The sequence below is a fragment of the Cynoglossus semilaevis genome, chromosome 17, assembly GCF_000523025.1.
Source record: "Cynoglossus semilaevis isolate Cse_v1.0 chromosome 17, Cse_v1.0, whole genome shotgun sequence".
NCBI classification, from domain to species: domain Eukaryota; kingdom Metazoa; phylum Chordata; class Actinopteri; order Pleuronectiformes; family Cynoglossidae; genus Cynoglossus; species Cynoglossus semilaevis.
Window position 1 is genome coordinate 1,263,568 of NC_024323.1, and position 21,070 is coordinate 1,284,637.

At 41.5% G+C, this 21,070-nt stretch overlaps 2 protein-coding genes across 3 annotated transcripts in view; both read left to right on the forward strand.

Annotated features, from left to right (window-relative positions):
• Positions 1–15,565, forward strand: part of tyk2 (tyrosine kinase 2) — a 16,677-nt gene extending 1,112 nt beyond the window's left edge. Inside the window, exons 2-24 of one of the 2 annotated variants that reach the window (XM_025064568.1) lie at positions 436–665; positions 1,316–1,439; positions 1,527–1,659; positions 1,768–1,931; positions 2,716–3,091; positions 3,191–3,376; positions 4,909–5,066; positions 5,176–5,293; positions 5,384–5,567; positions 6,999–7,117; positions 7,204–7,374; positions 7,470–7,557; positions 8,882–9,009; positions 9,103–9,238; positions 9,555–9,706; positions 10,898–11,054; positions 11,166–11,257; positions 12,226–12,415; positions 13,128–13,246; positions 14,275–14,447; positions 14,527–14,644; positions 14,817–14,927; positions 15,039–15,565. In XM_025064568.1, the coding sequence (XP_024920336.1) occupies positions 440–665; positions 1,316–1,439; positions 1,527–1,659; positions 1,768–1,931; positions 2,716–3,091; positions 3,191–3,376; positions 4,909–5,066; positions 5,176–5,293; positions 5,384–5,567; positions 6,999–7,117; positions 7,204–7,374; positions 7,470–7,557; positions 8,882–9,009; positions 9,103–9,238; positions 9,555–9,706; positions 10,898–11,054; positions 11,166–11,257; positions 12,226–12,415; positions 13,128–13,246; positions 14,275–14,447; positions 14,527–14,644; positions 14,817–14,927; positions 15,039–15,182 (3,567 nt within the window). In that variant the 5' untranslated portion in view covers positions 436–439 and the 3' untranslated portion in view covers positions 15,183–15,565. The remainder of the gene's footprint in view (positions 1–435; positions 666–1,315; positions 1,440–1,526; positions 1,660–1,767; positions 1,932–2,715; positions 3,092–3,190; positions 3,377–4,908; positions 5,067–5,175; positions 5,294–5,383; positions 5,568–6,998; positions 7,118–7,203; positions 7,375–7,469; positions 7,558–8,881; positions 9,010–9,102; positions 9,239–9,554; positions 9,707–10,897; positions 11,055–11,165; positions 11,258–12,225; positions 12,416–13,127; positions 13,247–14,274; positions 14,448–14,526; positions 14,645–14,816; positions 14,928–15,038) is intronic. The other variant, XM_008329215.3, reaches the window with a different exon arrangement.
• A 479-nt stretch (positions 15,566–16,044) lies between these two features.
• Positions 16,045–21,070, forward strand: part of raver1 (ribonucleoprotein, PTB-binding 1) — a 16,015-nt gene continuing 10,989 nt past the window's right edge. Inside the window, exons 1-5 of the mRNA XM_025064569.1 lie at positions 16,045–16,374; positions 17,609–17,675; positions 18,511–18,980; positions 20,450–20,641; positions 20,731–20,854. Coding sequence (XP_024920337.1) covers positions 16,045–16,374; positions 17,609–17,675; positions 18,511–18,980; positions 20,450–20,641; positions 20,731–20,854 — 1,183 coding nt within the window. The remainder of the gene's footprint in view (positions 16,375–17,608; positions 17,676–18,510; positions 18,981–20,449; positions 20,642–20,730; positions 20,855–21,070) is intronic.

Genomic DNA, 21,070 nt, shown 5'->3' on the forward strand with positions numbered 1-21,070 from the left:
GAACAGGGGGGGGCAGGTCAGGAGCAGATAGATGGAGCGGTCGGTGTGAACTAAGAGAAATGACATGTAAAAATCATGCATAAAGGCTAAAATGCTTTTATCATTTTCTACGCCATCTATTGGGGAAACGTGGGTATTGCGGGGAAAAGGCAAGAAGTATAATGATAGATGCCCAGAACCAAATAATCCACGGCCCTCTACCGGTCCCCGGCCTGTTGGTTGGGCCAGAATACAAACTGCTGAATCATTATGCTAAGATAGTGACTCTGTGACAGTCCACAGTGAAGGAAAGCAGATGAAAAAAAAAAAAAAACTTTAGGAAGAAAAAAAACTGTTGATTATTTACTACGAAGACTTCAAAATGCTATGTTATAGAAGTTTTTTTTTTTTAGGTTTTTAAGGGAATTGTGAGAATTGTGTTTTTACCAATCATAGGTCTATGTGTATTTGTGTTGCGTCATTGTCTGGGTTTCCTCCAGCAATGTTCAAAAGGTGCGGATCCAAGAGTTCCAGAGCCAGAGATCTCCCGGGCCACAGCGAGATTCCTAATGGTCCAGGCATCCATGTCCTTCTCCTCTGGACTAATGATGGGGAGAGATACTTGTCCCACACTGGTGGAGCGATCACAGCTGAGGAGCTGTGTATCTCAGCCGCCCGGGCTGTCGGTGAGCAGAAACATTTTTTTACTTTTTTTTTGCCTGCTGCTGTACTGTTAAATTCAACAATAAAACATACACATCGCATCTTCTGTGACCACACATCTCATTCAGATATAATTTTTCCACGTAAAAAACAAATGTACTGCACTAAACAGTGACGTCAATCAGAGGTATATGTTTGTTTGTTTATTTAATTTAATTTATTTTACTTCAATCAGATCACAGGTCCAGTGCATTATTTTGGGTTAGTGTATACATTTACACTGAATAACTCCTTTGCATCTTTTATATTTTGAATTGTTTATCACTAGCTATTTTCCTTTTAATTTTAACAGTTTATAGTAACTTTAAGTTAAAATGTGTATTTTAAACCATTAGGCAGCTGAGAAAAAGTTCTAGGTTGGTCCAGGTCCAGGTCGAGCAGCCTGGCTAGGAACGCCTGTGATTGTGCCGGTCCAGGTCCAGCCGCCTGGCTAGGAACGCCTGTGATTGTGCTTGATGTTTTCATTAAAAAAATAAAAAAAAATCCACTGCTTCCCGTAATTCATTCATTCCTTACCTCCTGGTTGGTTTAATTTCCTTTGATTATTTTTAAAAAAAAGATGATACAACGACTTCCTCTGTGGGTCTTTTTCTCCTCCCTCTCTATTCCACAGGTATAACGCCGCTGTGCTACGTTCTGTTTGCCTTGTACAACCCACAGTCCTGCTGTTGGTACAGTCCGAACCATGTTTTCAGCCCAGAGGAGAACTCCTGTCTTGTACTTCATTACTATATGAGGTTAGTCTGTTCTCAACGCTGTGCCAGCGGAAAACGAGGAACGCCGTTGTCTTTCCATAATACCAACGTCTCTCCCTTTGTATATAGGTTTTACTTCCAGAACTGGCACGGTCTGAACAAGAATGAGCCAGCTGTGTCCCGTTACTGTCTCCGAAACAGACCCGAGCAGGGGTTGTCTCCTTTGCTTGACATCATGTCTTTGGAGTATTTATTTGCTCAGGTATGCGGCCTACAGCGATGCCTTTTAGTTCACCAGCTGGTCGTACATCATCAGGGTGTACCTAATACCTGTTTGCCTGTCTGTCTGTCTGTGTGTCTCTCTATAAAGGCCAAGCATGCATTTGTGAACGACGTGGTGCAGATCGATGAAATTCAGTCGGAGGAGGAGTTGAGCCGCTTCAAAAACGAGAGTTTGGGGATGGCCGTGCTTTACCTCTCAAAACAGGCAGCCGTGGCGGACTGTACCTTAAAAGAGGTGGCAGAGAAGGTCAGGTAAATATACGGCTGGCGAGTGTGGCCGGGGTGACGTCATACAGTAGGATGGGTTTCCGTTTCAGTCAGTGTTATCACCAACTGTGGGTGACTGATACTGTGGAGCAGTGTTTATCAGCCTCCCCCAGTTTGACCGCAACACTGACACAACTCGCAGGAATTCAAAAAAAAGACACACAATTGGCCTCCACAAAGCACATTTACGTATTTTAATGCTGAATTGCCCCTCTCTCAACCCTCCCCATATTTTTACAGATGGTTTCTGGGTCACGTCCTATAGGTGGCTCAAGTTGCCGTGCAACAGATATGCCAATGCCAAATTTAAATCCTGGCCCTCTGTTTGGAGGATGAACTTTCTTGAATTTTCCACCAAAGAAAAACTTTCTTAAGATGACACTTCTTGAACTTTTTTTTACCCTTTTCCGCTTACCGTAATTTCCGGACTATAAGTCGCTCCGGAGTATAAGGCGCACCAGTGCCCTCTAGTGGCTGTCAGTGTGAAAATAACGAACATGTATATCTTCAGTGATACAGGAGTAGCAGATACTGATAAACAAGCCTAGAGGTCCCTCTAGTGGCTGCTGTTTGAAAATAAGAAATGTGAAAATATATATTTTAATATATGTCGCACTCGAGTATAAGTCGCGAAACCAGCCAAAGGATGAAAAAAAGTGTGACTTATAGTCCTGAAAATATGGTAACTTTGAGGTTTTTTTTCAAATATATATTACTAAATAATTGTTTTTCCTAATTCGGACTGTTCTTTGTGGTGACACTTTTGTAGCTTCCTGCATTGCATTCCGAAGTCTTTCGCCAGGAGCATTTCTAAAGACAACTTCCTGACGAAAATCAGGATCCACAGAGTGTTTGGGGAATTCGTGCAGACCTTCCAGCAACACACCGTGGACAGGAAGCATGTAGGCACCCAGGAGATCATGTATAAGTACATTGCCACTCTTGAAAACCTGGCCCCGCGTTTTGGTACGGAGACTTTCGCCGTACCCCACCTGGAGGTGAGAAATGACGGGGATGAAGGCAGCTCCTACTTGAACAGAATGGATCCTCAGGATGATGAAAAGGACAACTTCACGGCTCCCACCACCCATGAAATCATAGTGTCTGGCATCAAAGGGATTCGGTGGAGGAAGGTGTCTGTGCAGGTTTGAAAGAAAAAAAACGGCGTTGTGCGGTTTGGCGTGGCTGTTTTTGTGTCGTTGTCTTTTTTGGATTGTAATAATCCTTCCTTTTCTTTAACTTAGGCACAAGACAACGCTTGTCCTGGGAATGACTACATGAACTTCTCCAGGAAAGCCAAGCGCCAGTCTGCGCAGGCCAGCGTGAAAAGCCCCAACAAATTGACATCCTTCTGTGATTTTCCTGAAATAACTCATATAGCCGTTAATGGAGCTAATGTCTGCATTAGCACTCAGGAAAACCAGTGCATGGTGAGAGCACTTGTTACGTGAAAGCCTAATGCATTTGTTTAATTAGCATCTGAGCTTGTAACGTTTGTGCTCGTAGCTTCTCAGCCCCACCGCTGGAGCTTTGATTTCAAGCGACTTTACCAGCCTTAATTTGGAGACTTGCGGTGTCAAGGATGAGTGATGAAAGGCTTTTAGGTTTTGATGGCGCTAGAGAGAGAGGGTTTACATGTTTGGATAATTAGATACGTTTTAGTATTTTTAAAAGGACATTAAATACACATTATGATGATCTCGAAAAAGTTGTACCAAATGATTAGATGAGAGGCAGAAAATGTTATCTTCCACTCCAGAAATGCACACCGTGATTAAAACCTAGAATTAACGCCATCAGACCAAACACATGGCACTCAGCCCAATAATAAAAAACACAGTTTCTACAATTAATACATTACAGCAGCGTCCTTCAAAACTCTAGCGAATTGTATTAAATTATATAATTAATTATTAAATTATCACTTTAATTGTTAAAAAAAATTACTTCTCAGATTTTCTCAGAGAAAAAGAAAATACAATTACAGATATGTCAAATGTTCCAACTGTGGCAATTTGTTTTTAAAAAAAATTAAAAATTAAACTAATTTGACATGCCGCACCCCACGCCCCCTACTTTGGGAACCACTGCAATATAACAAAATATATACATAGCAGGGTGTCCCTCCTTCACTGTTACAGAGCCTTTGTCCATATTGTTATATATTGTTATTATATGTAATATATAGTAATACATTAAAGCAATGGTTCGCAACTATTTTCTGTCACGCCCCCCTCTTGGGGACAGAAATTTTTTCACGCCCCTCCACCTCTCCCTCCGACCCACACCCCCGCGAATTGAAATACTACTGAGAACCTGATAACGTGTATATTTTCACCTGTACAAACCACTGTATGAGGTGCTGCCACCTAGTGACTGGAGGCGTGTTATTATTCAAGCATTATAGCAGTAGGTACATTTATGTCCATATGCGTGCCATATTCCATTGAAAGCCCCTCACGCCCCTCCTGGCACCTCATTGTGGCCCCCTAGGGGGACCCGCCCCACTATTTGAGAAGTACTGCATTGAAGTAAGTCAATGGAAGTGTGTGTTTTTTAAACTTAAGAATAGAAAAATCAACCAACTGCGTGCACAATAACGAAGATTCTGACTTTATATGTGGTTATTTTCCTTAATAATCATAATTCCTCACAGATTAAGTCCAAGTTGGTACCATTTGGGGTTGTCGGTCTTGCACATTCGGCAGCAGGTTTTGCCTCTGTCCATTACACACAGAGATGTTCTTGGTTTTTTACAGTGTTTTTTTTTTTTTTTTTTTACAACAGATCGTGACAATAGATTTTAAACAGTTCCCTGAAATTTTGCATTTTTTTTTTAGATATTGAAACAACTTTCCTTGACTTTTATTTTTATTCAATTTAGTCTTTTCTTTATTACAAGCGGGTATATGGTCTGTAGGTATCCTGGCTGCAAATGATTTAAGTTTGTGTGTTTGCGTAGGTGGTCCAGATGAGAAGCAGCCAGGAGGCCCATTCCTTCATCTCCCTCCTGGACGGATACTATCGGCTGACTGCGGACGCCCACCACTATCTGTGTCATGAAGTGGCTCCCCCAAGGGTCGTACTGAGTGAGGCAAATGGACTGCATGGGCCTCTGCAGTGAGTTAATTCTCTCCTTAATGCACAGTACAGAAAGCAACCAGAAATGAAGAGAGATAGAGTGCACTTCATCTCATTATTGTCTTTTCTTTTTTTCTTTTTTTTCCAGAGACGATTTTGTGTTGCTGAAGCTGAAGAAGGAGGCAGCGGAGGAGGGAGCTTTTCTCTTACGTTGGAGCACTTTTCACTTTCACTGCATCATCCTTGCTGTCCTTAAAAGAAACCAGGTACATCTGCACCCACGTCTTCTCCTTCCTTGGAGGTATTGCAGTGCAGAGTTGGGAACACCTGTGTTTTTTTTTTTTGGCCCCTCACAGAGCGAATCATCGATAACTCATAAGCAGTTTCGGATTGAGCAGAGGGATTCGAGGTTCGTTCTTGAGGGCTGGGACCGGGAATTCTCTAGTGTGAAGGAGCTGATCGACAACCTCAAGTTTTTCACGCTCAAGTCTGGATCGGACACCTTTGCCATTAAAAAGTGCGGCTTCCCGAGACAAGCAGGTGGGGTATTCGTGACCATCAGTGCAGATCTGAGCCTCAATAGATCATTTAATGTCAACACACTGTGAGTTGAACTGCGCATGTGACCACGCTCCTGTTGGTCAGTCATAATCCAGGTTACATTTTGTCCATTTTACTCTAAATATAAAGCTGTGTTTCCTGACCCTTCCTGACCCTCAGCACATACTGTATTTTGCATTAGAAAAAAATCCCATGATGCCCCACCAACAAAAAAAAAAAGCATATGTGATGATATGTATTCGTCTTTAGTTTCAATGTACTCACGAGTGATTGGATCCTGTTTAGTTGAACACAAGGCTGATTACATTGTTCTGCCTTTCACTGTTGCACAGACAAGTGATTTCCAACCGCTCGTGTTCCACGAGAGATTATCAGGTGTACTGGGCCTGTTTATCCAAATTCACTTTATTTAATAATGCCGATATACTTGCAGGAATTGAAGAAAGCAACTGCTTTTGCAACACGTGTGATTAGGAGGTGTACAAAATATGTTTGTTTGTTTTTTTTTTAAAAAAAGAAGACTGAATCAGTAAAGGGTTAGTAAATAAAAAAACAAAAAACACCACAACCATCAGTTTATTGATCAGGGTGATAGAAAATTGCTGTAGTTGAATTTCTGTCCCAAAATTAAATCACTCAATTCATTGTTTCCCATATTTTAAAAGTCACAAACCTTCACGACCCAAGTCAATAGACATTATTTGGGAACATGATGCGAGATGACCCCCCCAAAAAATCTCTTGCGACCCACCTGAGGGTAGCGACCCAGTCTTTGGGAAACAATGCAATAGACCATTCCGATAAAAGTTGTTACTGCAATTTAAGAAAAAACAAAAAAAAAAATCGGTAGTAGTTTTCACTACTGAAACACTTTATCCCATTTGTGAAACATCGAAAATTCAGGAACGCATTCTAGTAACACGAATTAGCTAATATCATTTACTTAAGTCACTGTACTCGAGTAGTTTTTGTGAGTAATTTGTACATTTTTAAAGTCTTGTGAATAGGTAATTTTAACAAAGTAACTTTTACTCAAAGTACATTTTAAAAAAAATTTAACCTTTACATGATTTGAGATTTTTAGATGGGTACTTTTACCTGAAAATGTTCACCTTTACGTGAGTAGATTTTTAGATGGGTACTTTTACCTGAGTAGAAATTAAGCAAAGTAAAGATACTTTTACTTAATTACATTTTTTCAGTACTTTTTCCACTTTCATCAGTTAGCATGTTAACTGATAATGGGATGGGAATCATGGCCTTCCCAAGACTCTTCAAAAAATGTTTTATTATATTTAAAGAACGTTTAACAACTCTTTCAGGTAATTCAATGTGTTAATGTATGAACCTGCCAGTCATGAGTTATGTGGTGACCCTATTGTGTCTATTCGTTTCTTTGTGGTGCTGCAGAACTATCCAACCTTCTGGTGATCAGGAAAGGAGCCAGTCACCTGGTCACTGACGAAACCCACGCTCCGACGAAGCCCTACTTTCACTTCCACTGGATTAAAGACAAAGAGATTGTGCAGGTGACGGAGGTCTGCTCCACTCTCTAACTCGGAGCTCGTTTCTGCACCCTCTGCTAACACTGCTCCTGCTGTATGTTTATAAACAGGAACAGCATCTGGGTTGTGGAACCAGAACAAACATCTACTCGGGCAAGTATCTGGTAAAGGGAAAAGGAGACACCGATGAAGACGAGGGGTTTAGAAACAACTCCAAGGACCAGAAATCCATCCGTGTGGTTCTGAAGGTTCTGGATCAAAGCCATAAGGATATAGCACTAGTAAGTCTTGAGAGTCATTCACGTTACTAACATATTAATAAAGAATGCACCCCCGGAATGTAATTTTTCTACTTCGGTTGTGTTTTGTGTTCTAGGCCTTTTTTGAAACGGCAAGCTTCATGAGCCAGGTATCCCACAGCCACCTGGTGTTTGTGCACGGCGTGTCGGTCAAAGGATCTGAAAGTAAGCAAAGTGACTTCTGCTTTTGTACTAACAAACTGTTTCAACATAAACAATTTTGATAATGCTGCCATTATCCACCATGGTAAAAAAAAAAACCCCAACAAAACAAAATCGGAAATGCCATGAAAGTAACCTTTTACCAGGTTCCTCTTTAGAGGTTATTGTAACAGGTGTTTAGAAAGCATCCTCTGTGACTTTAACGCATCGGTTCCCACTCATCCGCAATCCCCCACACCTTTGAAAAAAAATACAAAAGTTTGTCGCGTTTAAACGATGCTCGAATGACCACAACACATACAGTAACACCTCCAGATACGAGCATTAATCCGTTCCAGGACCGAGCTCGTAACTCGAGGTGCTCGTATCTCGAATCATTTTTTCCCCATAAGAAATAACAGAAAAAAAAATTAATCCGTTCCGGCCCTTTAAAAAACTCCCTTATTAGTGCTAATGACAATGGAAAAAAACATTTTTTAATTGCTATAGAGACATACACACTCACAAAAAATTATAGTATATAAGGATTCCTGTGATATCAAATAAAATGTGGTTTAAATTAGGAGTTCTTACCTTCGGGACAGACGGTACTCTTACCTTCGTGACAGACGGTACAGTAGCGGCTAATGGCGTCTTGTGCGGAGGAGGAGGAGGAGGAAGGGAGGGAAGAGAGTTGGCCCGTACGTAGACACTTGATTCTGAACCGTACCTTACACGTACACATACATAAACTTAGAATTAACTTAACTTAGCTTACTTTTTTTTTCGTATTTGTATTCTATCTTTAGCGGGCACCACGCTTATATTTATCGACAATTTCATGCTTTATTTCCACGGTCATCGTGCCTTTCTTCTTCTCTCTACCATCCTTACCACTCACTCTCTTAGGACTCATCACTACTATGAAGAATAATGCACAAAATAGAGAGAGAGAAAATCACGTAGATAACGCAAACACAATACGGAAGACTCGTGGGAGATGCGTACGGAAGTCGATAAACGTGAAGTGAACGAGTGAAGCGGCGTGGGCTGCTACATTTTATTTTAGCCATAGATGACAAGTCTGTGAATTTCTTATTTTTATTTTATGTCAAACTTAAAGCCTACTAAAGTTGTATCTGTACTGGGAATTGAAAAGGTCTCATCGGTGTGTCCCTATTTTATGAAAATATTGTGTAAAAAAAAAAAAAAATTCAGAGTCAAGACCAGTCTGGTTGTATAGGCCAAGGACAAATACCACATGCAACATTCAACTTAAGAACATTAGCGTCACAGTGTACAGTTGCTTACTGGAAATTGCAGCTGAAATCCTGCTCACACTTTGCAGACATCATGGTCGAGGAATTTGTGGAGTTCGGACCTCTGGACGTTTTTTTGCGCAGAGAGAAGGCGTCGGTGATACCTCAGTGGAAACTTATCGTTGCAAAACAGCTCGCCACTGCTCTCAGTTACCTGGTAAGTTCCATTTTCCCCGTATGAGTTGCTATAAATGTCGGCTTTTAGTCCTACATCTTGGAAGAAAAAAACACTTTTGTTTTTCTACTGTAGGAGACCAAACAGCTGGTTCATGGAAACGTCTGTGCCAAAAATATTCTGGTCGCAAGGCGAGGACTGGAGCTGGGCACAACGCCTTTCATCAAACTCAGTGACCCGGGGATCTCGCCGAGCGTTTTGTCACGGGAAGGTGGGCGCAAATGAAAAGTGAAAGTGATGTATCGTCAGCGTCGCACGCAACAAGCGCACGCGCGCCGCTCCCCCCGGGCGCAGCGCGTGTGCGCTTGTTGTGTGATGGCAACCTCTGCCATGTGAGATTCAAAACCACCGCAGCAGTTTTTTTTTTTTTGCGTGTTGATCCACACCCAGACACAGTTGTTTTCATGGAGGACTAATTCTCTTTAAAAAGATTCCACCACAAATTCCTATGTATTTACGCTATCTTGAAGTAACTTCGCATTGACTCTGCAACGGTGTCTTTTTTTCATTTCGGGAAAACATTGCAGAGCGCCTCGAGCGGATTCCGTGGATCGCCCCGGAGTGCGTCGACAACAGTTTGTCTAACAGCAACACGGCCGACCAGTGGAGCTTTGGGGTCACACTGCTGGAAATCTGCAACAACGGTGACGTTCCTCTCAGCGGCTGTGCTTTGTCTAAGGTACTGCAGCTTTGAGAGGTCACTGAAACGAGACCTCACCCGAACAACGTGTTTATAACGTTGTAATTAGTGGTTAAGGTGTCGTGATTTAATTATTACATTTGAATGTTAGTTGCAAATTCTGTTTACAAAGGTTCTCTGTTTGTAATTCATACTCTCACCACTAGATGTTCCTGATCCTTCACAGCGAGCCTTTTATTTCTCCCTCAGCCGCGGCTCCCGTCTCCCTCTAATGCGGTGGTTCTCAATTGAATTTCTGTCATACCCCAGAAATGTTTTCACGCCTCCCACCCCCCCCCAACCCTCCATCCCCCCCAGCCTCCGACCCACACCTAGTGACCCTAGTGATTTTATATCTGTACAAACCACTGTATGATTTGCTGCCACCTAGTGACCTTGTTATCATTCAAGAATTACAGCAGTGGTACACTTATGTCCACACCGTGCCCCCTCATGGGGGCCCGCCCCACCTTTGAAAAAAAATACAAAAGTTTGTCGCGTTTAAACGATGCTCGAATGACCAGAACACATACAGTAACACCTCCAGATACGAGCATTATCCGTTCCAGGACCGAGCTCGTAACTCGAGGTGCTCGTATCTCAAATCATTTTTTTCCCATAAGAAATAACAGAAAAAAAAATTAATCCGTTCTGGCCCTTTAAAAAACTCCCTTATTACTGTCATAGAGGGAAATCTGCGTTGATTTTTCACTTAGTAACAAAATTTTGTTTCTAATGTAGCAAAGTAAAATACTTGAGTCAAAAAGTACTTAAGTAAGAGTAAAATTACTCCATTACAGCAACTTGAGTAAATGTAATTTGTTACTTTTTTTTAAAAAGGATTATTTTCAAAAATATTTTTTCAAAATAATTATATTAATAAAGCATTTTGCACGTCATTGATACATGCAAAGGAAATTATTTAGAATTTCCTTTTTTTGCCTCATCCCCCGACGACGCTAACGTGAACTCATTACTGAGAGATTAAATCGTGACTGAACTAGGTCAATACTGCTGACAAACAGCCTGTGGTTGCACATTAGCGCCCCCCCCCCCAGTGTGCCCAATTCCATTGGAAGCCCCCCCCCCCGTGGCCCCCCCCTGGGGGGGGGCCCCAGGGGGGGGGGGGCCCGCGCCACTATTTGAGAAGTACGGCTCTAATACTGACTCTAGAACCTTTTCCCCTAACAGAAGGAGCACTTCTACCAACAGAAGGGTCGATTGGCTGAACCTTCCTCCCAGGAACTGGCTTCCTTGATCAGCATGTGTTTGACCTACGAACCCATGGAGCGTCCTTCGTTCCGCACGATCCTCAGAAAACTCACAGAGCTCCCAGGCCTCCCGGAAAGTGCGTTGACATTTTTTTTTTTGCTTTTCATCTTTGATCCTTTCTGAGAATACGTCCTATACACTGAGTGATTTTGTTTTTGTGTTTTTTCTTTTTCCACTGAACACACAGATACTGACTTATTGCCCAATAATGCTGACCCAGACTCAGACGCCGGTGTCTACCATAAACGCTATCTGAAAGAGATTCGTTATTTGGGACAGGTGAGCTTGTCGTTATCATCGACTGTTTGTAGGAAGATTGAATGAATTTCACTACGTTTTTTTTTTTTTAATGATATAATTGAAAACTCTCGGTATACATTTACTCATATAAACCAGTTTATATACATTATTACATTGGGGTACTTCGATTAAATGGCTGTAGTTTTAAATGGTACAATACTTTCGTACCTACAGTACACGGTCTAGCTTTAGCTGTATAGTAGTTAGCATATTAAAATTACATCGCATAAGGTCTAGCGGTTAAGATTCCTGGTTCGACTCCTGGTATGGGAAAGTCCATTCGGTGGTTCTGTAGTGTAGCGGTTAGCACGCAGCGATTCCAGGGTTTGATTTATACTTGGCGCCTCCAAGTGGCAGCCTGTTGCAGCACATCTGCTGTTAACAGTAGAATTTCCAAGAATGTGTCGAATCGATAAAGTTTATAAAATAAACATCTGTACATTTATTCATCTTTGCGATTTATATATTAACCAGCAGTTTGGTCGCCGGAACACCAACTTGCTGAACCAACTTTTCTCATTGGTTGAAAACTATTCTGCACCTTTTCAGTAAACCAACAACTTTTATTTGAGATATTTGGGCAGGTACGCTCAAAATACGATTCAGCTAACATGACAGTCCACACAGGCACTTTATTTCAAGGATGATATCTTACAATGAATGCACATGACAGTCTTAACGCAGCGGCCTGGAAGGCAGGTTATGTAAATATGTTTGTTTGTTTCTGGAATTTTCCAGAATAAGATATGACAGAAGCTTAATTGTTATTTTCTTAACATATTTTAAAATTGTCAGTGTAACGCCCTAAATAAACGCCTTAAATACTAACTTGTTATTACACAGGACCTTAGTCAAATGGATACCAACTTCATGGCTGTTAAATGACTCTCTTCTCCATTGTCTCTCTCATTGTTACTCACGCTGATTCATATCCTCTGTATCCGCAGGGCAATTTCGGAACAGTGACTCTCTACCTTTACGACCCGGCCAATGACGGAACGGGAGAGTACGTAGCCGTGAAGGCTTTGAAACAGGGCAACGACAGTGGCGTTGAGAGCTGGATAAGGGAGATCAAGATTTTAAAGTCTCTTAAACACATCAACATCGTCAAGTACAAAGGTTGCTGCACCGAAATGGGTGAGTCCTCAAACGTTTGTCTGCATGCGTTCACATCTGCCAAGGCAGGCATGGGCAAACTTAAGGTCCGGGGCCCAGATGCGGCCCGTTCAGCTTTTTCATCATTATACCTCTCCCTTTTCCCCTGCAGTACCTACGTTTCCCCAATAGATGGTGTAGAAAATGATAAAAGCATTTTAGCATTTTAGCCTTTATTTATCTTAGTTTACCCAAACGCTCCATCTATCTGCTCCTGACCCGGCCCCCCTGTTCAATTTTAGGACAGTTGTGGCCCGCGAGTCAAAAAGTTTGCCCACGCCTGAGCTAAGAGATAGTTTGGGTGTCTTGCTGTGGAGCACTGATATGCTTATTTGCCAACAAACTAGCTCTCTAATTGCAAAAAAATGTTTGTGGCCCACATCCCGGTCAATGTTAGCACGTGCAGTCTTTTATTTGGCCCACATCTCACATGGAATGAAGACCCTAGGACAGTCTTATGTGTCATATTTGGCCCATAAGCTTGTTACAGAAAACTACTTGGCGCCTTCTAGTGGCAGCTTGTTACAGAAGATCTGCTGTTAACATGTGGATTTCCCAAATATGGGCGTAACAAAGTATCCCATGTATCCAAAGTATGCTCCGATATATGAGTTATGTTGTTTTGCATTGTTATTTACGTCTTTGACATGAATTAAAAAAAAAAAAACCCCATTGTCGGCTGGTCCATTGATAGGAGGACAAGTGGTGCAGCTGATAATGGAGTACCTTCCTCAGGGGAGTCTGCGAGATTACCTTCCCACACACAAACTGAGTATGGCCCAGTGCCTTTTGTTTGTTCAGCAGATCTGTCAGGTAAGACGTTTTCCATCTTGCTATAAAAACCTCATTTAATCATGCAATTATAACAATTCAGTGCAATGAAACCTCAAGTATGCAGGTCGTAAATTCACTTGCGCCTTCATTAACCAAACGGACGAGGAAATAGGCTTTGGTTTTGGACTCACAGAATGGAAAGGATTTTCAAAAATTGGTGTGTGTAACAGTCTCCGAATACATTAGGACAACTTGACAAAAAGACTAAAAAAAACAGACATAAATAGTGCATGTTAGTAGGTATGAAGTTTGTTTGTGTTTATTAACAAAGATGATGCTCTCTAAGTTGGCTCGATTCGTATCTTGACTTTTGAGCTGTCGTGTAGATAGCTAAGACAGTTTTTATGTCCCAGATCAGGGGCGTCAAACATACGGCCCGCAGACCAAAACCAGCCCGCTGGGAGTTTCACTCCATCTTCATGATGTTTTGTAAAATGATATTTCATAAAATTTGAACACTTTGTAAAACATGGACTTATTATTATTTATAAGTAATTATGTTATGATTGTACAGGTCCGGCCCACTTGACATCTAATAAGGCTGTATGCGGCCCCTGAACCTAAACGAATTTGACACCTCTGTCCTAGATTATGATTTTACCTCTGTGTTAGCATAGCTGAGTGACATGTGTGAGTTCCGACTTATGGCGGAAATAGAGATACGTAGCGACCTACACCCAGCGAATTGAAATACTATTGAGAACCTAATTACATGTATATTTATTATCTGTACAAACCACTGTATGATTTGCTGCCACCTAGTGGCTGGAGGCTCGTTACCATTCATGCATCCCAGCAGTGATGCACTTATGTCCAGCGTGCCATATTCCATTGAAAGCCCCCCCCCCCCCCGTCCCCCTCCGGCATCATACCACGCTCCCCCCATGGGGGCCCCGCCCCACTATTTGAGAAACACTGCTTTAATTCAATGAGGCTTATAAACCGTTTTTTTCCTGAGTTGTCTCTCTGTGATTTTTTACGTCATATAAAATCTGTTTTATTCCAAGGGGATGAACTACTTACACTCCCAACGATACATCCATCGAGACCTGGCGGCCCGCAATGTCTTAGTGGAAAATGACAAGTTGGTGAAGATCGGAGACTTCGGTCTGACAAAATATATCCCCGATGGTCAAAACTACTATCGCGTGCGCGAGGACGGGGACAGCCCCGTGTTCTGGTAAGTTCCGGCACCTGACAGTGACAGCGGCGTCCACTGACTATTATTCAACTGTTATGTTTTATTTACCACGATGTAGGTATGCCATTGAGTGCCTCAAGGAGGGTAAATATTCCTTTTCCTCCGACGTTTGGTCTTTTGGTGTGACGCTATACGAGATCTTGACGCGCTGCGACCCCCGCCAGAGCCCTCCAAAGGTACATGACCGCTATGTACATATCACTGAATTCATTTAAATTCATTTAAAACAAATCGATTCAAGTGCGACCGCTATGTGCATGTCACTGAATTCGAAGAATTCATTTAAAACAAATCGATTCAAGTTACGATCGATGCCCACGTAATAACAAACCATTGCCGTTTTGGTAGAAATTCGACGAAATGATGGACTCGACGCAGGAAGGAATAACACTGGTGGCTCTGATAAAGCTGTTAGAGGCACACACGCGGCTGCCTTGTCCGAAAGATTCCCCACATGAGGTAAAACGAGCGTGCCCTTTAAATAAGTGTGACCTTTTAGCGCGGGTATAAATACCGTGACATTTTCGTATTTATATTTATATTTATTTTATTCATTTGTTTCACCCACAGGTGACGCTGTTGATGCAGCAGTGTTGGTCTGCAGATCCTGCGCAGCGGCCTTCGTTCCAGGGTCTAATTGATCGCTTCGAGAGCATTCATCGAATGTACGACTGGCAGCCCGGTACAAACTTTTCCCTAGCTCAGATTTGCTGATCAATTACGACTGCTTGGTTGACATATACGGTGTTGCCTTCTGGCTTCTATTGTATTTCTTCCTTATGTAATATATTATATATACAGTATATTATTTCATTAACCACAATTTAAGCACCCCGCCGTCTTCTGACACCTGAAAGTATGAATCCAATAATAAACTCAGTCGTTGTTGTTTTACCTTCCTGCTCGACAAGGTAAATGCCACGGGGGGAAAGGTGGGCTGTTGGCGGCAGCCCACTGTGTGTGTTTGTTTTGCATTTACGTGACGTACGAGTAGGTTGTCGTTTACTTTTTTTTTGGTTCGTTTTTCTTTTCTGTTTCTGATTGTGATTGAGTGAGTATTAACTTCTGTTTTTAGTAATAAAGTATAACAAACCAAGTTTTACATTCTCTTTGTTTTCCAGACCAAAGTCAAAAGCAAAGCATTTGGGTCTATTTAGGGAAAAAAAAAAATCACAAAATTAAAATGTTAGTTCATGCTTATCTATTTTTGTATTGAAGATGTTTGGTTGGCTTAGCATTTCAAGCGTTTTTTGTGTGTGGTTAACATGTTAGCATTTCAAGCGTTTTTTGTGTGTGTTATGCCAACATTTTGTTGAACATAAATGAGATAAATCTCTCAAAAAGGGTTAGAAACTAGTCAACAAGTGGACTGTGGATAAATTCAACCAAGCAACGCAACAGTTTTAAACCCTTGCACCCCCGTAAGCTCCTCCCTGCGCTGCCAACGTCACTTTCAACGTCACCTCTTCTCGTCCAATGAGAAGCGTCGCACGAGCCACGCGTGTATTGTTTAAACTGCTCAAAATCAGACAGTTGCCGGAGCAGAGGCCAGAAAGCAGTTACCAAATAACAAGGGATGGCTGCCGCAGCGTCTGTTAGCGCAGCTGCCGGGGACCAAAGCGGAGACTCAGGGCTCATTTACGCTTCCCGTCCGCCCCATGAATACCTCGACAACGCCGCGGACCAGGGTTTATGGAGAACCGGGGAGGGCCGGCGGCCCAACGAAGTGGAACCGGGCAAAGAGGACTCTCGGACCCAGGGACGCGAATGTCAGCGGACGTTGGAAGAAGATCAGGCACCGCTAAGCCCAGAAGAAATTGAGGGCCGGTTGGAAAGAACTCGCCGGGAGTTTTACAATCGTCGAAAGATAATTATTAAAAACTTGCCCTCGGACGTTAGCAACCAGGTAGACCCGTCGTTGTCAAATGTGAACCGTGATTGATTAATTGATTGACGTGAGCATTTTGCTAACGTTAGCTTAGCTTCAATTGGTTTGCCGAGCCAAATGCGGGCGGCCATTTAACCTAGCTGCCCTAAAAAGTTTACAAAGGTATGGGGGGAAAGTTTACAACTATCATTAACCGCGTCCATTAAATGAACTCGCTTTCCATGACCAAAAATTAAAATACTAATAGAAAGTTTTAAAAAGGTAAGGCAATTTTGCTCATGTCAAGTGCCAGGTGGTTTACAATCCTCGTAAAGTTTAGTGTCAACACTTTCCAGTGTTTAACATGTGTAGAATCTCTGGGTTTATTCAGTTTTATATCACAAGCTTTTTTTGTCAATTTTTTTTTTTTTTTTTTTTTTTTTACCTCGTCAGGGTTTTTTTTTTGGAACGTGCCTGACTCGTGCGGATTAAAGAATCTGCAGTCCGCACCATTGTTCACGGGGTCGGGGCGCACCGAGGGGGGGAGTTCGAGATGCGCCCTGAAAAATAACAAAAGGTAGAGGGTGCTGGGACGTCAAATGTTTCAGAAAACGCTGGACGACCTCTTTTATTTGTTTGTGAATGGCACAAAGTACTGCGCAGTGCACATTTCAAGTATTAAGGTCTCCACCTCCCTCACAGGGATGTGAATTGAGTTAATTTTGTGTTTATCGAAATGGGTGATTAACTCAAGTGATCAATATTGACTTATTGCCAAAATGAGCAATTCAGCATTGCATCAATAATAACCATGAACATAAAAGTACATCTGTAAAAACATACGTACTCTATGTTGGATGAGGAAAATCCCTTACTTTTGGGTCATGATCATTAGGTATTATACGCTAAAATAATATAATCGTACTTGGTAGGTAGTCTTCAAAACAGTAGTAAACAGAAGCAATGTTTTGATATTTAAAAGGTCTTTTAAAGTTTCCTTTTTTACTTAAACTTAACTCTTTTTTTTTTTTTTTTAATTTTCCTTTTTTTACTTAAACTTAAAACGCTTTTTTTCTTTTTTTTTTTTAAATTTCCATTGATGACAACACAGTTCTGATCATCCTCGTATGAGTGTGATGACCCTTTGCACCCACTGCTCCACAGTGTGTGATGAATTAATTTTTCATACTTAGCAGGTCTTCCCAAATGCGGGAAGAAAAGTTTTATTTTTATTTAATTAATTTTTAATTTTTTTTTTTTTTTTTTTTTACAGGAAGTCCATGAGCTTTTGACCAAATTTGACCTGAAGTACTGCTTTGTCGACAAGTACAAGGGCACAGGTTTGTCTCCTCGTTTGTATCATCACCACAGTGAACACTCATTAGGCGTGCTGTATTTAAGAATGTCATTGTTGAACAACTGAAATGGGTTAAGTCCATACACGGTTTAACCTCAGAACCTGAATTTTCAACAGAGGAAAAGGGGATCTTAGTTTTCTGAAAACTAAGTCCTGAATTTTTTTTTTGTTGCATGTTTTTGGACTGATGTTGAAAAATTTGACATTTTTTTTTGGGAAAATACTTTTCAAAATTTATTCCGAATTTTTCATAGTTTCCTATGAAAAATTCGGAATAAATTTCATAGGAATGAAACTCGGACATAAGTCAGGGAAGAAGTATATAGTTGTAGGTGCGGCTGCAGATTTATAGTAAAGAACAGAAGTGTAAATTGAAAATGCAAAGACAAAAACGTCCTCTTCGGCAAAAATTAACAGTTAAAGAGGAACAAACTTTAGTTTCAGCTTGATGATTAACCGAATCCTTTGTGGAATAGCAGGGAACGACAACTGCGTCCCATGCAGAAGCAGACACACAAACACAATGCTCTTGTGCAGCCGTCTTTATTCTGATGAGAATCTGTCACAGAAGCTGCACAAAGAAACGTCTAGAACCAAACTTTTTTTTTTTTTTCCCCGAAGGTGACGAGGTAGTCGCCAGTTGCCATGTCAACCACTGTTTCTTTTATTAGCCAAATTCTATTGTCATCAAGCCTTGGTCCGCTCCCAGAACTCCGTGCCTAGAAACATCTTAGTTTGAAAGCTCGATGAACGATTGTCCTTCTGCCTTTTTTTTTTACACAGTTCTTTCCAACCCTTTTCCCCTATTTTCCTTCCAGCGTTTATCACCCTGCTGAATGGAGAACAGGCGCAGCGGTCTATTAAAGAGTTTCACCAACACGTGCTAAGGGACAGGGAGATCTCCGTACAGCTCCAGCCCACAGATGCCCTGCTCTGCATCGCCAACTTGCCCCGAGCTTTTACCCAGCAGCAGTTTGAGGAATTGGTGCGGCCCTTTGGCAACCTAGAGCGCTGCTTCCTGATCTACAGCGCCTCTTCTGGCCACTCCAAGGGTTATGGGTTTGTGGAGTATATGAAGAAGGACTCGGCAGCCCGTGCCAAGTCGGAGCTTTTGGGAAAGCAGCTCGGCTCGCGCATGCTCTATGTCCACTGGACTGAGGTGGGATTGCTCACGTACCCACTGTTGCACTCCAAATGTGTGTGTGTCGACAGCCTACCCCCAAACCTACTGACCGCCCAGGACCTCCGCAACGCGCTGTCCGACAGCCACGCGCCAGTCTTCTGCCAGGTTAGAGTGACTGTTTACAGATGTAAGATTTGTATCTTTAACCTGTGTCTCACACCTTTTAGCGTTGTATTTGTTTACTCAGGGCGGTTCAAATAACAGAAATATTTATAGAAAATTGATACGGCATTGATGTTTACCAACAGTGACACAAATTCTAAAAAAAAAAAAAAGTTAAATACTTCACACCTGGGGTCTCCAACCTATATAGAATAATTTTGAATTATTCTAAATACCATCTTATCACTCGAGTGCATTTTTTTTTTTTTTTTTTCTTGTGTCCTAAAAAAATAAATCTTTAAAAAACATCTTTAAAGGGGTGGAAGGCCTCATCATGAGACAGTAGAGGGAGCCACCAAAAACACGGAGTGAATCAAATTCATATATATGTATATATATGTGTGTATATGTATGTATGTATATATATGTATATATGTATGTATATATATGTATGTATATATATATATATATATATATGTATGTATATGTGTGTATATATGTATATATAAATAAATCTTCTAGTTTCAATTACCTCCTAATTGATCAAAATCTTGGCCTGTTTAGTTGAAGACAATGCAGATATACTGGCAGGAATTGAAGAAAGACGCCCTCAAATATCTTCTTCAATGGCTCTGATTTTTCTTTTTCTTTTTTTTTTTTTAAGCCGTCTGCTGCCACCTAACAGAAGTATTTAATTGTTCTGCCTTTCACGCTTTGACAAGCAAAACGAATTATATGCGATAAATAATTAATTTTCAGCCCGATTAAGTGAAATTGGGTAATTTCCTACGGCACATCTAATGATCTCTCACGGCGCACGGTCGGGAATCACTGATTAACCTCAAACACAATTCTTGGAAAACCGAATTTAAATGGAACCTCAAGAGTCTTAAATACTGTGATGCCCTTTACCTTATTTTTATTTTTTATGCACTCGCAAACCTGCTTCTGCTACATGGAAAAATAGTATTTTGTGAATCCGATTCCAAGAAAAAGTTGGAGACCTTTGCTCTAAACGTTGTTTTTATAATGTATTGTATAAATATTTTCAGTGTAGGGGGTGGGGGGGGGACCCTTCCAATGACTGATGTGGACTGGTTTTACCCTTTCACCCTTACCCTAGTTTTTAGTGTCCACCCAAAACCTTCTATGGAAGTGGACATTGTTGGTTTCTATAGTGACGATCAGCTGACTCCAGGTGGTGTCATTCAGCAGTGGTTTCTGGAATGGCAGAAGTGGTGACTAATGCAGTTGGATTTTTTTATTTTTTATTTTTTTTTGACTTTTAAATATAACAATAAATTAGACTCATGTTTACAGATTTTTAAAAATTTTTTTTTTTTTTTACTTTTATCAGATTCTAGCTTTGAATGTCCTTATTTTTTTAAAAAAAACTAATTATAAATTAAATTTGAAAATCCTGCTTACTATTCCTTTTTGTTCACAAACATTTTTTTTTTTTTTTTCTCCAGTTGGCTCAAGGACAAGATGGAAGCTTTCGGCGCTTTGCAGTTCTAGAGTTTGCCACCCCAGAGATGGCAGAAGAGGTGCAGAGACTGACCGACGGCAGACTGCTCGGTGGGACGCACATCAGGGTGTCCTTCTGTGCCCCCGGCCCACCTGGAAGAAGCATGTTGGCTGCGCTAATTGCCGCCCAAACCATGGTACGCACAGTTGTAGCAAGTCACGTGCGGCGCGCTCGCTCACTTTGAGGCTGTTAACTTCCCCCCCCCCATCCTCTTTCATCTTTAAGGCTGTAAACCGAGGCAAGGGTCTTCTGCCTGACCCCACAGCCATGCAGATCCTTACCAGCCTGAGTAACCCGGCCACCCTCAAGATGCTGCTCAACTCAACTCTGACACAAGGGCAAAAACAGGGTAAGGTTGTAATTGAAGGTGATTTAAAAAGAAAGTTGAGTAGACGGTTGTTGAATTTTTTTTTACGGTCTTTAAACCGTATCCAACTAACCGTATCTAACTGATACGGTGGTCCGTCGTTTATCGCGGTAGCTAGGTTCCAAGGCCTGCCGCGAGAACTGAATTTCCGCGAAGTAGTGACACCATATTTATGCGCAGTAAAATGATGATGGAGAA